The 16,059-nt window shown below is 33.7% G+C and overlaps 2 protein-coding genes and 1 pseudogene across 2 annotated transcripts; all 3 read right to left on the bottom strand.

Annotated features, from left to right (window-relative positions):
* Positions 1 to 132: 132 nt before the first annotated feature.
* On the bottom strand, positions 133 to 2,785 carry LOC120167231 (ATP-dependent Clp protease proteolytic subunit-related protein 3, chloroplastic-like). The gene is made up of 9 exons (XM_039176306.1): positions 2,415 to 2,785; positions 2,176 to 2,277; positions 1,853 to 1,975; positions 1,461 to 1,520; positions 1,187 to 1,283; positions 1,036 to 1,109; positions 875 to 928; positions 699 to 782; positions 133 to 623 (listed from the first exon to the last, which is right to left on the bottom strand). Exons 1-9 carry the CDS (start codon positions 2,703 to 2,705, stop codon positions 528 to 530), a joined length of 981 nt encoding a protein of 326 aa, XP_039032237.1. The 5' UTR covers positions 2,706 to 2,785; the 3' UTR covers positions 133 to 527.
* Positions 2,786 to 3,255: 470 nt separating this feature from the next.
* Positions 3,256 to 4,616, bottom strand: LOC120167234 (REF/SRPP-like protein At3g05500). The gene is made up of 3 exons (XM_039176307.1): positions 4,506 to 4,616; positions 4,164 to 4,391; positions 3,256 to 3,772 (listed from the first exon to the last, which is right to left on the bottom strand). The coding sequence occupies exons 1-3, from the start codon at positions 4,539 to 4,541 to the stop codon at positions 3,314 to 3,316; spliced, it is 723 nt and encodes a 240-aa protein (XP_039032238.1). The 5' UTR covers positions 4,542 to 4,616; the 3' UTR covers positions 3,256 to 3,313.
* Positions 4,617 to 5,048: 432 nt separating this feature from the next.
* Positions 5,049 to 6,050, bottom strand: LOC120167232 (annotated as a pseudogene).
* Between the last annotated feature and the right edge of the window lie 10,009 nt (positions 6,051 to 16,059).

Below are 16,059 nucleotides of genomic sequence, written 5' to 3'. Positions count from 1 at the left end.
AAAAGTTAATAAGATCAACCAACAGTACGAAATCAACCCATCATGCGAAAGCATTAGACATGTAATTTCTGTGTTGTTGGTTGTAAGCACAAAGATTCTGGCAAACACGGTGATGAAACATGGGGGCCTTTGTACTAACAAATGGAAATGCAATCGGTATTGAAGAAAACTGGTTTTTGCAATGCTCAACAATGGCATCAAATGACTCTGCTAAAACAATCACACAATCTGCGAGATAAAGACAGAATTTGACAACAAAATTTCAGGACCATTTATATGGTATCTTACTTTTAAATTTGTCTGTGCATCACTGCTTTCCACATCTCCATCGAGTATGCTCTATCGAATTGCAACCTACTCCAGCTGAAACATATCATCAAAATTCTTATCGTATCTGTACCGTGTAATAAAATAATGGTGTTCCTTCATATTAAAGACTCCTCAAAAGATGGTAAGGTGCCTCTACCATGATTAGTTAAGAAAAGGGTCTTTCTTACATACAATGACAAGGGTCGACCAGGCAGATACTAAAAGCCATCCATAACTTTGATGCCAGCATTCTTGTCCCACTCTTCTGGAGCAGCAACTTCTGCCATCACCTTTTCCTGACCACGCCAAAGGATCTGCACCCAAAACGGATGTCTCATTTACATATGAAAGATGAATTATGAAAAAAAATTACTTGTAAGTGCACTTACCTTGTCAATGACCCCAAACTCTTTAGCTCTGTTAGCATCCATATAAAATGGTCTTCTCATCACATTGGCTACTGTCTCCACAGACTAATGAAATATAGTCATACAATGTCAACGAGTACCTTTGTTTTACAAAATTTTGTATACAACAATAAGAAACATTGATTCATTACACTCACATTTCCAGTGTGCTTAGCAAGAAGTTCAACAAGTGTGTCCCTGTTTGTTATTGCCTGCAAAACAAAGATGCAGTCTACGAGATACGTAATACATCTTGGATTTATAGTTGCAACCTTAGAAAAAGGCTATCAAAGCTTTAAAGCGGAGCTGAGGACCAAACCTCTTTGGCACGTATAAGAACATCATTTGCAGGCATCAAGCCAGAGGATGGGACACGAGGCTGTTGGATCATAGCTGAAACAGAATACAAGCAAACACTAAGGATAGTATCAATAAAAAGTTTACAATCACAGACAAGTAGCGAATCATACCTTTGGCGTGAGGCATCATGAACCGATGGCCTTTAGTTCGAGAAGAAAGTAAGAGACAAGCCTGACCTACAGCTGCCCCAACAGCAACTGTATGCACCTGTATGAGCATCGGTTACCAGGACCCAAGAAAAGTCAACCAGTAAGAACATCTCATCCTCGAACCTTTTTTCCTTTTAAAAGAGGAAAAGCTCAAGAGTCAGGTAGAGAAAGTAAATATTCTTACTGAACAAAGGAGAAGAAGACAATTTGAGATCATTGAAGAACGAAAATTTACCTCATTTTGTAACTGCATAAGTGCATCATAGATAGCAAAACCCTCAGTCTCCATCCCAACCTGCAGCACAACCGCTTGTAAATTATGTGAATATCAAACTTAGAGAAAACAAACACGCCAAGGAACATAATAAAGGTGTGAACAGAAAGCAGAAGAAGTTCCACAAGGAAGAAGAAAATGATTCTGTTAAAAGATTAAAGGCCATTCGGGTTCATATTATAGCCTTATTTTTTCACAGTTATGATTCATTTAATCTACAGAAAAAATTACCGAAATCCAACTTTCAACACAACTTGGCTTACTTCGTGTCTTAGATGATATAGCATATGATTGTAACAACTGCAAAAGCTATATAATTCAAATGCATCGCATCTCTTTATTCAAAAGCTCACCGTTTCACCATCATCACGAGTTGTTCCAGTAGAATTTATGTAAAGATATATTGGCTGCTTGGGATCCATCCATTGAAGATACATAAGCTCCGCAACTATAAGCTCGGTCACAGCAGGCACAAGCTGAAGCATAAAAGAACGAAAAGAATGGTTATCTCAAGACTCTAGCTAAATGCAGCAAAATTGAAACTAGGAACTAAAAATGCCCCCCAAAAAAGTCAATCTCGTTCCTCAATGTTTATACGAACAATTTTGAATTCCATAAGGCAAAGGCAATTAAAACATCAAAAAAAAAATTAAACCCCTCAACTAAAATCACTTACCGGCATGCCAATGTAAACTATTCTACCGTGAAGAAGCAATGAAGGTAAGTCCGGAGGAGGGCTCTTCGGCCTGTGTTCATTGTACGACACTGATCTTTCCACCTAACCCAGTTCCAAATTTCCAATAAATGATTAATTCGCATTATTTCGAATAATCCAAATTTAATAACCGCTCGAATCATTAAAATCCTAATCCAATCGCATTCGAAACTTCTCACGTTATTGTTAATTACACTTACTTGAGCAGGAGTAGCCATGAGCTTAGGAGAATCAAACAAATCCAAATACGGCGGCGTATCGGGATTAACCGGACGGTTAAGAATCGTCTCGGGGGAAGAAGCGGCAACAGAAGCGAGCTTCGAAAGAAATGGATCCTTAGGGTTTATCGGAGGAATGGGCAATTTAGCAGCGTTTTTGGCAGCGAAAGCGCGGCAACAACTGAGCTTCATGGTCATTGGCCTACGAACAGATTGAGAAGAAAGTGAAGGCGGGATTGCGTAAGCCATTGGCGCGTGCAGGAAACCCGACATGATTTTCTTATAAGGTCTGAATCTGCCTCTGTATATCTGTGGTTTATTTTAAACTGCTGAAAAATTTCTCCTCCCTGTTGTAGAGTTCGAAAGATAGAGCTTGTTGAGCTTCAATCTGTTAGTGGAAATGTGGGAGAAGTGGGTCGGGTCTACAATGACCCGATAATATCCCCAATTTGGGTATCGGATTTGGGCCATTTTGGAGGCCATGTGAAACTTGGGCTTCCAATTAATATTGGCGTAATATTATGAAAATAACATTCATTTTATATTTATTTACTAAAATAATACTTTATAATTTTCTCTACGCTGGCATCATGTAAGATCAAAGATAAAAAATAATTTGTAAAATTTTATTAAAAATCTATATAAATTTTATTTAAAAATAATATTAGACACGATATATGTCACAAACATGTATTTGTACAAATACGAACGAACGACAATGACATATATGTATATATCTTATCTTCAATCATTCAATATATGTATGTTTATAAATAGTAACGGTCTATAAATATTTTTTTAGGGTGAAAACATATATTAACCAACACCAGGTTAGCAGAAAACAGGTCATCAACCACAAAAACAGATTCAAAGCCGAATCATCAACCCAATGGCTGCATCTCAATCTTCTGCTCACTAAACACCTTGGCGACCTTCTCAGTGGGAACCAATGGCAAATACGAGGCGACCTTGTACCCTTTCTCTGCACTGCTGACCACCGTCTGGTTATACTTGTCCGTGCAATAAGCAGCTCTAGGGACGACGACCGAGGCAACTTGGGGGAAGAGAGGGAGTTTCTGGAGTTTACGCCAAGCTGAAACGGCACATTGTTCAGCTCTGGGTTCATACTTTGCATAAAGCTCTTTCGCTGTGGGTTCATACTTGGTGTACACAGATTTTGCATATCCTGAGGCAGTGTTCAACACTCCGGCACGGTGGACTTCAGAAGCCACGCCACGAGCCACCTCTGGAGCCTTTTGGGCAGCTGAAATGGCTTCGGACGAGACCTGTTTGACAACCGGTGGGACTCGACGATCTAGTTCGGTCATAGATTTACCAACCTGCAATAACAACAAAGAATCAGTATCCAGTTTCAAATGTTCAAATCATTTCAGTTCATATTATAAAATTTTTCAGATAATTCCGGATTAAAATCATTTAAGATTTAATTCATTTCGAGTTTGGTCATTTAGTTGCAGACATTTCACAATTCTCAGTCAATATGTTCAAATCATTTCGGATTGAGTCATTTTCGAGTTTTGATTAAACCACAGTTTTGCATCTCAACCACTACATGTATTTGATTCAAGAAATCAACCTTTTTCCAAATGGTTAAGACATCATAAATTTTGAATGGCATTTTCCATATGACAATTACCGATTTGTATTTCAAGCTACATACTCGCAATTTACTCATCGTCATTAAAACCCAGAACGAAGCAAAGAGATTACCTTGGTATCAACGAATTTAAGGAGCTCAATGGGGACATCACGGTATTTGTCGTAAACCGGTCGAACCACGCTCTTAACCGTCTCCTCCACGGCCTCGACGCCGGATTTCAACGGACCCGATCTTTCCTTAGCGTAAAGGTAAAGATTGGCGAAGCACAAAGCAGCGTGGACAGCGGCTACTTGTACGAATTCCAAGTATTTCAACCTCTGTTCTTGTTCATCTTTAGCCTTTCAAATTCAAATCAAAACAATAGGAACAAAAAAAATCAATAAAAACGAAATTGAATAAAATTATGATAACTAACTCAAGTAAAAAGGAAGACAGATCTTTAACGGAAATACCATGTCTTGTTGGAAGTCGGAGTTTCCTTGAGCCATGAAATGAACAGTTGATTTTAAGACTATCTTCTTCTTTCTTTCTTTTTCTTTCGAAGAGTAATTGGAGAAGAGATCAAAGGGATTGGTTCAGTGTTGAATTGTGGGAGAAAAGATGAGCAGCGGAGATTAAGAAGCGGTGAAGAAACGTGTCGGTCAGTTACTATGGGGGCGTTTTCCTTATGGAGAGCGGTACACGCCGATGCGTTTGAACCTTTAAGGGTTCCTAAGGGCTAAGTTATCGAATCTTTGGCAGTAGAGCGGCACGGGAAATTGCCTCCATCCAACTCCGTTCACCATTTGTATTGATGTAACTTGTTTTGTATATTTCCATAAATTATCTATATGATCATCTATTTATTTTTATATTTTTATTTTAATCATCTAATTATATTTTTTAAAATTATATTTTTTAAAATTATATTTAATATTACATTATATTTTTGTTTTAATCATTTATCGTTATATTTGACCATTAACTTACCAAAATAATGATATGATATAGTATAATAACAATTTTAGTCCTTAAAAACGTTACACATTCTCTCGGACATTAATGGCTCCGTTTCAGTTCTCTGTTCACCGAACACCTTGGCAATCTTCTCAGTAGGAACCAAGGGCAAACACGAAGCAACCTTGTACCCTTTCTCCGCACCGCCAACCACCTTCTGGTTATACTTTTCGGCGCAATACGCCGATGTCTGGACGACAGCGGACGCGACTTGAGGGAAGAGAGGGAGTTGATTGAGTCTACGCCAAGCCGAAACTGCACATTGTTCGGCTTTGGATTCGCACTTCGCACAAAGCTCTTTTGTTGAGGGTTCATATTTGGCGTACAAGGATTTGGCATATCCCGAGGCAGTGTCCACAACCCGACACGGTGGACATTGGAAGCCACGCCGTGAGCCACATGTGGAGCCTTTTTGGCGGCCAAGATGGCTTCGGAGGAGACCTGTTTGATGACTGGTGGGACTCGACGATCAAGCTTGGTGACAGATTCATCAAGCTGTGCAATAAACAACAACAACAAATCAGTCTTTGGGTACTAATTTTTAGTTTGTCAACCGAACATTTTACCTTGGTATCAACGAATTTAAGGAGCTCAACGGGGACATCATGGTATTTGTCGTAAACCGGTCGAACGACGCTCTTAACGGTTCCCTCGACGGTCTCGACGCCGGGCTTCAACGGTCCCGATCTTTCCTTAGCGTAGAGGTAAAGGTTGGTGAAAGACAAGGCGGCATGGACAGCCGCTACTTGCACGAATTCCAAGTATTTCAGCCTCTGTTGTTCTTCCTCTTTAGCCTTCCAAAATCCAATCAATTTTTTTTAACAAAAAAAAAATCCAAAATGAAGAAAACCCAACAACAGAAAATACAAAAGGAATAAATCTTATAAAGAATTTACCATGTCATGTTTGATGTTGGAGCAGACTCCTTGAGCCATGGGAAATGAACGTTTGCTGCTGCTTCTTTTCTTGCAAATAAGAATTTGATCAAAGGGATTGGTGTGGTCTTTCTGGCGTTGAACTTGGGAGAGAGAGCGAGTGTGGTTTTATAGGGAAGATGACGCTGAGCGGCGGGGATCAAAATGCGGTGAAGTAAACGTGTCGGTAAACTATTTATTAGGGAGGTGCGTTTTGGAGAGCGGTCAAAGCCGAGGCGTTTAATGGGCCCTTAAGGGTGAAGTTACCGCTACATTACCATGCGAAGGAAAATGACGTCAGGTTAACAACTAAGTTTCCCTTAGATGTGGTAAACTAGTCATTCGGGTGGGAGTATTTCGGTTAGGATCACTTTAATTTTAGATTTGATTTTGGTCGGATCGGGTTATTTCGAATTTGGGTTTATTCAGGTCTATGATAAGTTGGGTCAGGTTACATATCGGATCAAGTTAATATTAGATCAGATGATTTTCGGTTCAAGTTAATATTAGATCGGTTAATTTTCAAGATGGCTCAAATTAAATTGGTTAGTTTTCGAGTCAAGTCAATATCGGATCAAACGTTTTCAATTTAGGTCAACCTTAGATATTTGGTGAATTCATGTTGAACTAAATTAAATCAAATCAAGTATACATAAAAATATGGATATATCTTTGTAAAAAAACATGTTTTTTTAATCTTATCACTACGGGTGGACCAGCATGGTGCCATGGGTATCTCGGGCAACCCCTCAAGGCCTCAAAATTATCTACTTAATGTTAATTTTTTCTAATTTTTTTAATTAATACAAGTATCACCCCTAATATTGTGCAACCTCTAAAAAAAACTTTATAAGAGTTTTTTTGTGCAACTCCTGAATTTTTATCATGGATACGTCCCTGCTTATCACATATTCTTAAACCTTTACGGATGTGATGGATTTTGGTGAACCAAACTAATTTTATTTCGGAGATAAATATTTTTTTACAATATCATTGTTATTTAAGAAGTAGTGGTGACTAACAACTAGTTGGTTTAGTAGGATGAGACATTATGTCCTTTAAGTAAGGTATGATGTTCGAATTTTGACGTTTGCGAATAGAGCAAACTGAGTTGGGAGGGTCGTCCTCACCTCTTCAGTATCCGATCTAAATTAGTCGGTCAATAGATCGAATATCAGTGATTAATTAAAAAAAAAGAAGCAGTAGTGAATTCTCGACTGACTTAGAATGGATAAATATTTATTTTAAAATTTGATTTTTTAATTAATCATTTATATTATTGATTATGTCTCTTAAAATTTATTTATACTCGTTCCATATAAAAATTTAATAATATTAATATTGTGAAATAAGAGGACTTTCGTAAACCTCTTAAAATTACTAAATTAGGAGTGAAACGATTTTAACATTAAAATGAAGCATTTCTTATGAAAATTGATTTTAATATGGTGATATAGAAAGATAAACTATGTTCTCGTTCCAAAAATCGAAGTATAAATGGAAGGATTCGATTCTATTTACAATCACTTAAAAGGATTGCTGGAATGATGTCCGGATTAGGGGTGAGCAATACTCGACTCGACTCAAAAAATTGATATTTTCGACTCGACTTGAAAAAATTCGACTCTAATTGACTTTGAGTTGTAATTTCATAAACTCGACTCGACTAAAAAAATTAAGTTCAAATCGAGTTGTAAAATATAACTCGAATAACTTGAATTTTTTAGTAATTAATAGATTGATTTTCAAGTTCAGTCAAAGCATGAGTCGAGTCCCTCAACTTTGTATGATATATATAAATTGCATATGAAAAAAATATGAAAATATATATATGTATTGTATATAGTTATAAAATAACATTTGAGTTAGAATAAAATAATGTTATAATATTGTAAATATTTACAATTAAATTTAAATAGAAACTCAAAAAATTGACTCGACTCGAAAAATTTCAAGTCAACTCCGAGTCCTAAAATAGGACTCGTTAACTCGAATAACTCAAAATCTTTTAACTCGACTCGATCGAATGTGGTGTGGGTTGAGAGCCTTGACAAATCTTAGAATTGGCGTGGATGAAGACAAGTCATAAGGTGTTAGTTCGCCGAATGGAAATAATGCGTGGAAAATATATATATGATATATTTTTACTTTATATAAGACTACAGCAAATTTAAACTGATCATTAATTATGTGTATATATGGTCCCACTGAAGAACTGAAATGGCATTCGATTTGATTCATTGCCTAACATGAAACTGATGGATCCTTCGTACATCTAAAAGCTCCCTACTTACAATCATACAACTGATTATGTTTATCGATTGAGTAAATCGTGAGTTGAGCAATATTCAATTTATATCGTTAAAAAAGTTTATTGCTCGATTAAACTTGTTCATTAAAGTTTTAATGTATTCGTATTCGTTAAAAAAATTATTGTTCCAATCAACTCGCTACTCATTAAACTTATCAAAACTTTTTATAGGATAATTAGGATTTGATTTTGGGTATAATAAAGTAATAATTAACGATTTAATATTTTCTTATTGTTTATTAAAATATTAATAGATTAATAAATTAGTAGTAATAATTAATTAATAATTTAGCATCTTTTTTATCATCTATTAGTAAATTAGTCATTATTATTTAGATTTTTTAAAATGGAATATTTTTAAGGTAATTATTAAAAAATTGAATGAATTGCTCGCAAACTTATCGAGTCGAGCTAAACCTTATTTGATTCAACTCATTAAGATCTCGAGTCAAGCTCAAGTCAAATTCTAATCAAACATTGATCAAATTTTAATTAAGTCGAGTTCGAACAATTCACGAACTGCTCATCTCATTAACCGTCCCTACAGTTGTCCTATAAAGAAAGATACTTGCATTTAAAAAAAATGCCCCTTTTGATTTTTCCCCTCAAAGAAGCCTCTATATTTTGAATTTGAACAATTCAGTCCATCATCTACATCATGTGAAGGAATTTAAGTTCAATGTACCATCCATTGCAGTTGTGACATAAATGAGAATAACAATTGAACAATATAAACCAACTACCCAATGGCCTATATCATCCAACGTGTAGAGAAGAAAATAATCAAAATTTGATCACAAAATAAACCATTGAAACCCTTGCAAAATATCTTCAACTCAAAAGAGGTACCTAAACAAACAATTATTTTTTCCAATTTCTTGTATAACTACCCACATTTGACTTATTAATTAACTAATTAAGATTAGGTAATAAGAACGATTCTTTAACTCAATTTATTCCATTCATACTATTAAGATTCAAAATCTAACATCTCATCCTGCTAAATCAATCGATACTCGATAAAAAATACTTTCATGGTACAATAATTTTAAAATTCTAAATTTAATTTTAATTCTACCTAGAGGGAAGGAAAAGAATGACTAGAAAAAGAAAGAGAAGTACTCTTAATGAGTCTAGAACCAATGACCTAAGAGAATATGAGGAAAAAAAAATAAACAACTTGATCAACCGAGATCAACCGATCAAACGTGCTTACTCAACATCTTTAAATCGCTTTAATAAACAACTTAACATGAATGTGTCATATTTTTATTGGTTGATACTGTCGACCTAATTTTAAGGCCGTTTTGGGGTGAATTAAGAGAAAAATGAGTTTAAGCACAAAAGTGAGTAAATCGTTATAGCTTAGGGCTAAATTGAAAATTAAGCCAACATAAACAATAAATTGAAGATATCGTGAGCAAAAGGAGGAGAGTATAAACAGACAGATGTGCAAAATTTAAAATAAATTATGATAAATTGATAATAATAATAATAATAATATTTTCATCGATAACTGGAAAGAGCCGTTACCAGAACGTTCATTCATCCAAAATGACGTAAAAAGGAAGTAGCTCAGCTCCTGCACCTTGTTATACGGCTGCAGCCACGGTTGTAAGGGTTCGCCTGAGCTCCAGGCCGGCAATTGTAGTAGGAAGCGCCGCGCCGTGAGCAAGGCACGGTGTTTCTCTGCAGCGCGCCGTAGCTGATGTACCTGGCGGTCGCTAATATGCGCCGACTGATATCCGAATCCAGCTCGAATTCTTCCTCGGCTAAGCATTCGGCCACGGAGCCCTTGCATGGCGATCTGGTGGGTATCCACCCCAGGGTCGAGTGTTGATAGCCGTCCCCACTCGCATGTACGGCCACCGCCGCCGCCACGAGCGTCGCGCAGATCAAAACGAGCTTCCAATTGAGTGCTGCCATTGCAAATCCGAAGATCTCTCTCTGTTTTTCTTTCTCCGGTACTGTTATGAACAGGGGCAGCTATGGCTGTTTCCTTTGCTTTCTTATCTGTTGCTTTGGTTTTGGTGGGTTTATATTAAATTCCCAATGTTTTTTCATATTAAAATTGAACTGGGAAAGGACAAAAGAGCTCGGTTGGCACTTATAACCGACATGGCTACCAGTATAAATGACAGCGCGACGGCTATTCATGAATAAATTTCATTTTATTTATTTAAAGTTTGTTTTAAAATAATTTGTTATTCAATTATTATTTAATTAGTAATATTACTAATGAAATTCTAAACTTATTTTTTTCAAATAAGATTTTTTACAGTACAAATTAAATAACACATACAAGATTAGTAGTTTTTTATATTTTCCATGCATGATCCCTATTTTGAATACTCTAGATATCTAGACGCTACAATATTTTACGGTTCGTCCGACTTCATAAAGTCTTCAGATGAATTAGACGATTTTTTTCTTTACAGTTCATTTATCTTAATTAAAAATAAATAAATATTAAATAAAAAACTTTTCCTCGTATTATCTTAACATTTTTTCCGTGATTTATGTATTAGTTTTATTTATAATAAAATTTTGATATTTAGAGAGAAAAGTAGGGTTTAGGGTGAGCACCAACCAAACCAATTCCATCTTCTAATCTGTAAACTTAAGGGAGAGATAAAGAATTTTGCTTATAATAAATATTAAACCCACAACCTAAAGAAGATGAAAGATGTCAACTGAGAATTTTTAACCGTCGGTTCTAAAAATTGTGAAATGCTTCCCTAATCTTTGATCAAAGGCTAATCGTATTTGTTCCTTTCCATTATTAAATTCTTCAATAATTTTTTTTAAAGATTATAATTTTATATTTAAATATTGAGTTGAGATACTTTTTAATTCATATAATTTTTAAGTTAAGAACTGAAATTTCTCCTTCACATTTATAACAAACAGCAATAGTTCTAAGTATTGCAAAAATTTTGTAGTAGACAACACTCAGATCCATTCTACAATCACTTATCGATGCTATAATATAACCTTCGGGGTTTGCATCAATTCACCTCATTTACCAATTAATCCATACTACATGCTATCCAAAAATCTCCATTTTCTTTGAGAAAGCTAAAACATTGATGAGACAATACCATATCAACTGAAAACTGATATGTCAATTGTAATGTTAGGTCCAATGTAACATTGTTTGGTGGATGAAAACTAAATATAAGAGCACATTAACTGGTTCCGAATTATGTGATTCAATGTCTAATTTGCTTTTTCAAGAGTAAATATGACGAGAATTTTCCTATTCCCGGGCAAAAACACTATGAAAATTTGAATCTTACACTAAGTTTAAAGAATAAGTTCATAAACTACAAGCACGTGAATTGTAACGTCAATGAAGTTTCTAAGCACAATATCATAGACATTTGTACTTGGTGTCTATTCTATAAAAACGCCATTATTAGTGAATTGAGAACTCATCATTAGGACACCAGAAACAATAGTTTAATCTTAAACAACTAAAACCAAATAGGTAAAAGAGAAGATAAATTTTTTTTACTCAATTCAAAATTGTATTCTCCAGCTCTTGATCTTTTGACACACTTATTGCTGCCATAAAGACTGACAAACCAAAGGAATCGTGATTGATTTCACTCCCCCACAAACATATAAACAATCAAATATTAAAATAACATATTTCTAATAAATTGATTTTTGAAGGATATCATATTATGGTGGGGAATTATAAAGAAGTAATAAAACATTATAAAAGTAAAAGTAATTAGTCTTTTGATTAAACTTGTGCTTCAGTCTCATGATCCATTTCTACTTGGCTGTGGATATTATTAACAATCAAAAAGATTCAGTTAAAACAATCAAAACCAATGCTAATTAAGAGACTCATATGGTAGAGTTTATAAGAACAGGAAAAACATCAAAGTTCAGTATCACAGACTTCCTACAGGAGCAATAAAACAAAATTGCTTCTGATAAAATTTACCATAATGAAGATTTAGTTGTCTTTAAATGATTGCTAACAAATTCATATTTATACCTTGTTTACTAAAGTATTTTCCAAAATGCAGGTATGCTTGTAAACCGACATTAACACTATTATTACAAAAATTTAAAAGTTTAATGTGAATTTCTAAAAATTTTGAGAGAGCCAAATTAAAATTTAAAAAAAAATTAAGGATCTAAATTATAATTTTAGTATTTTAACCTTAAAAATGGGGAACTATCCTACTAACACTCTTTTATCTCTTTTTCACTTACAATGGTAAAACTCACCCCTATTTATAGATTTTAGTGGTAATTAGATTGTTGACACATGTTAACATTTTAGCTATTTAACAATATAAATATCTAGATTTTTCTAATAGATAATTCAAAACAAAATAATAAATAGTACAAATATCTAGATTATTTTATGGATATTTCTAGACATCTACTCTTTCTATATTAATCTAGAATATTCTCAAGATATATCTCCTAAATGATAATTATATATTTACCTTTATATTGGATTTTTAGCAGCAATGTTCAATCAACTTTATCTTCAACTATTCAATCTTTTAGTCCCTAAATTTAACATGATCATACCGAAATGGATTAAATACCTCATAAACTATCATATTACATGCTTAAAATAAAGTATAACATGTCTCCAATCTAAGTATATAACACATATATCCAACATGTCTCAAAATAGACAATCATTAAAATGCATTTGTCCCTTTGTTTCGAAACTCCATTCTCAGATTGTTTCATTCATGTCAATAATTTTGGGCATGCAACATTACCAATAGCTCTAGAAATTTGAATGACAATTTTTATAGTTAAATCTATAGCAAAGTGAGAGAATGATACACTTGCTTTTGACTTCTTACTTGTGGAATTGTTAATTCTCCTTCAATGCTATTTTAGATCCTCCCTAAGCTTGTGAATTTTCTCATTTGATGTCTTTCGGGCAAACTTAACCTATATTTCAGCCTTCTTACGTGTCACTCGCTCATCTTCCAACTGTCATTTGAGCCTCACGGTTGACTGTTTCATCTTTAACTCAACATATTGAAATATCATTATCCATTAATTCATGCTTATAGTTTCATGAATAAACTATACACACGAACAACAAATTATAAAAATGATACGTAAAAGTAGATAAAATACGCATCATCAAATTAACAAATACTATCTTAGTAATTCGTCTAATTTGATCTCCATGTGATTTTTTCACCAGCTCCTTAAGCTCAAGCATTTCTTGCTTGGAGCGACCTTTCTAATAAGCATTCTCTTCATTTTGGTGACGAATAGTTGCTTCTTTCTGTCACATGAATACAGTGACAATGACACAATCCTTATTGTACATTAAGTTCCCAAAAGAAAACACTAACCTTAAGTTCAACAAACAATTCATTAGAATACGATTGCCCAACATTTTGTGCAATTACAGTGTCTGTGGCAGAACTCAACATTTTTTTCTAGGGGGAATTTAAAAAAAATTGAGCAAACCAAGAATATTAATAGCACCTATGATGTTTTTCTTGAGAAAATAGATAATTAGAGGAATAGATTTGATCTGGACCTGCACTCAAGTCAAATTTCATTTTGTTTATTAACTGGATATTCCTACACTTAAGTAACTCTGGATCATGTTCTACAAACGAAAGATTAAAACGTTTTCAACCTCAAGAACCGGAGACATAGGAAGGGTGTGTGTGCACACATGCACGTGCGTGCTCGTATGTGTACATTTTTTTAGAGATTAAAATTTATGAAATCACAAAATAAATATATATTTAAAATAATATCATAAATATTTATGAAATTAAAAAATATTTTTTTAAAAATTATCTTCAACTGAGATGAAACACTTTATAATTTTATTAAAGTCGTCAACTCAAAGAAGATGAAGAATTCAAAGAAGATGAACAACCAAAGAGGAAAAAATACATATTTTTTTGTATTTTAAAATAAAAAAAATTGACAAAGGAAAATGGATATTAATTGTTATGAATAAATAATATTTAATTAGTTTCTAAATTCTAAAGTAATAAACATTTTTTTTTGAGACAATCAATTTTTTTATTAAGTAGAGAGAGATTATATTTATAATCCAAATATCGATATTCAAATCTGGTGAGACAATATATGTATCATTGATTACTCGGTCAATTAATATATCTATGAGACAATCAAATTTAATAATTTATTATACAAGTAGAATCAAATTTAATATTTCAATATATATATATATATATATATTTTGGGCCACGGCTCCCACTAGTCTTATGGGCGTTTCGCCCTTAAGCCCTTGCATGGCGATATGGTGGATATTCACCCCAGGGTCGAGTGTTGATAAAAGTCCCCACTGGCATGCATGGCCACTGCCGCCGCCATGAGCGTCGCGCAAATCAAAACTAACTTGCAATTGAGTGCTGCTTGCAAATCCAAAGATCTCTCTCTGATTTTGTTTCTCCGGTACTGTTATGAGCAGGGGCGGCTATGGCTGTTTTCTTTGCTTTATTCTCTGTTGCTTTGGTTTTGGTGGGTTTATATTAAATTCCCAATGCTTCTTCTCTGATTTTATTTATTTAAAGTTTGTTTTAAACCAATATGGTATTCAATCATTATTTAATTAGTAATATTACTAATGATATTCTAAATTTATTTTTTCAAATAAGAATTTTTTACAGTGCAAATTAAATAACCCATAGAAGATTCGTCATTTTTTGTATTTTCATGCATGTTCGCTATTTTGAATACTCTAGATATCTAGAAGCTATACAGAAGATATTTTACAGTTAGTCCAACTTCATAAAGTCGTCCAATGATTTAATCGATTTTTTTACACGGTTCATTTTATCTTAATTAAAAAATACTTTAAAATATTAAATAAAAAACTTTTTTCTAGTATTATTATCTCAACATTTTTGCCGTTATTTATGTGTTAGTTTTATTTATAATATAATTTTAATATTTAGAGAGAAAAGTAGGGTTTAGGGTGAGCACCAACCAAACCAATTCTATCTTCTAATCTATAAACCGAAAATCCGTTGTGCTTCCCTAATTTTTGTTCAAACTTAAGGGAGGGAAGAAGAATTTTGATCCTAATAAATATTAAACCCACTACCTAAAGAAGATGAAAGATGTCAACCGAAAACTTTTAACCATTTGTTCTAAAGATTATGAATTGCTTCCCTAATCTTTGATCAAAGGCTAATCGTGTTTGTTCCTTTCCATTATTAAATTCTTCAATAATTTTCTAAAAGATTATAATTTTATGTTTAAATATTGAGTTGAGACAATTTTAATTCATATAATTTTTAAGTCAAGAACTGAGATTTCTGCTACACATTTATAACAAGCAACAATAGCTCTAGGTACTGCAAATTTTAGTAGTAGACAACAACTCAGGACCATTCTACAATCACTCACCAATGCTATAATATAACCTTTGGGGTTTGCATCAATTCACCTCATTTACCAATTAATCTGTAATACATGCTATCCAAAAATCTCCATTTTTTTGGAGAAAGCTAGAACATTGATTAGACAATACCATATCAACCGACATTAAATGTAATGTTAGGTCCAATGTAACATTGTTTGGTGGATGGAAACTAAATACAAGAGCACATTAATTGGTTCTAGATTATGTGATTAATGTCTAATTTGCTTTTTCTAGAGTAAATATGACGAGAATTTTCCTATTCTCGGGCAAAAACACTATGAAAATATGAATACTGCACTAAGTTTGAAGGATAAGTTCATAAGTTACAAGAATATGAATTGTAATGTCAATGAAGGTTCTAAGCACAATAT

Source organism: Hibiscus syriacus, unplaced genomic scaffold (assembly GCF_006381635.1).
Source record: "Hibiscus syriacus cultivar Baekdansim isolate YM2019G1 unplaced genomic scaffold, ASM638163v2 tig00111671_pilon, whole genome shotgun sequence".
NCBI lineage: Eukaryota > Viridiplantae > Streptophyta > Magnoliopsida > Malvales > Malvaceae > Hibiscus > Hibiscus syriacus.
This window is presented reverse-complemented; position numbering and strand designations above follow the sequence as displayed.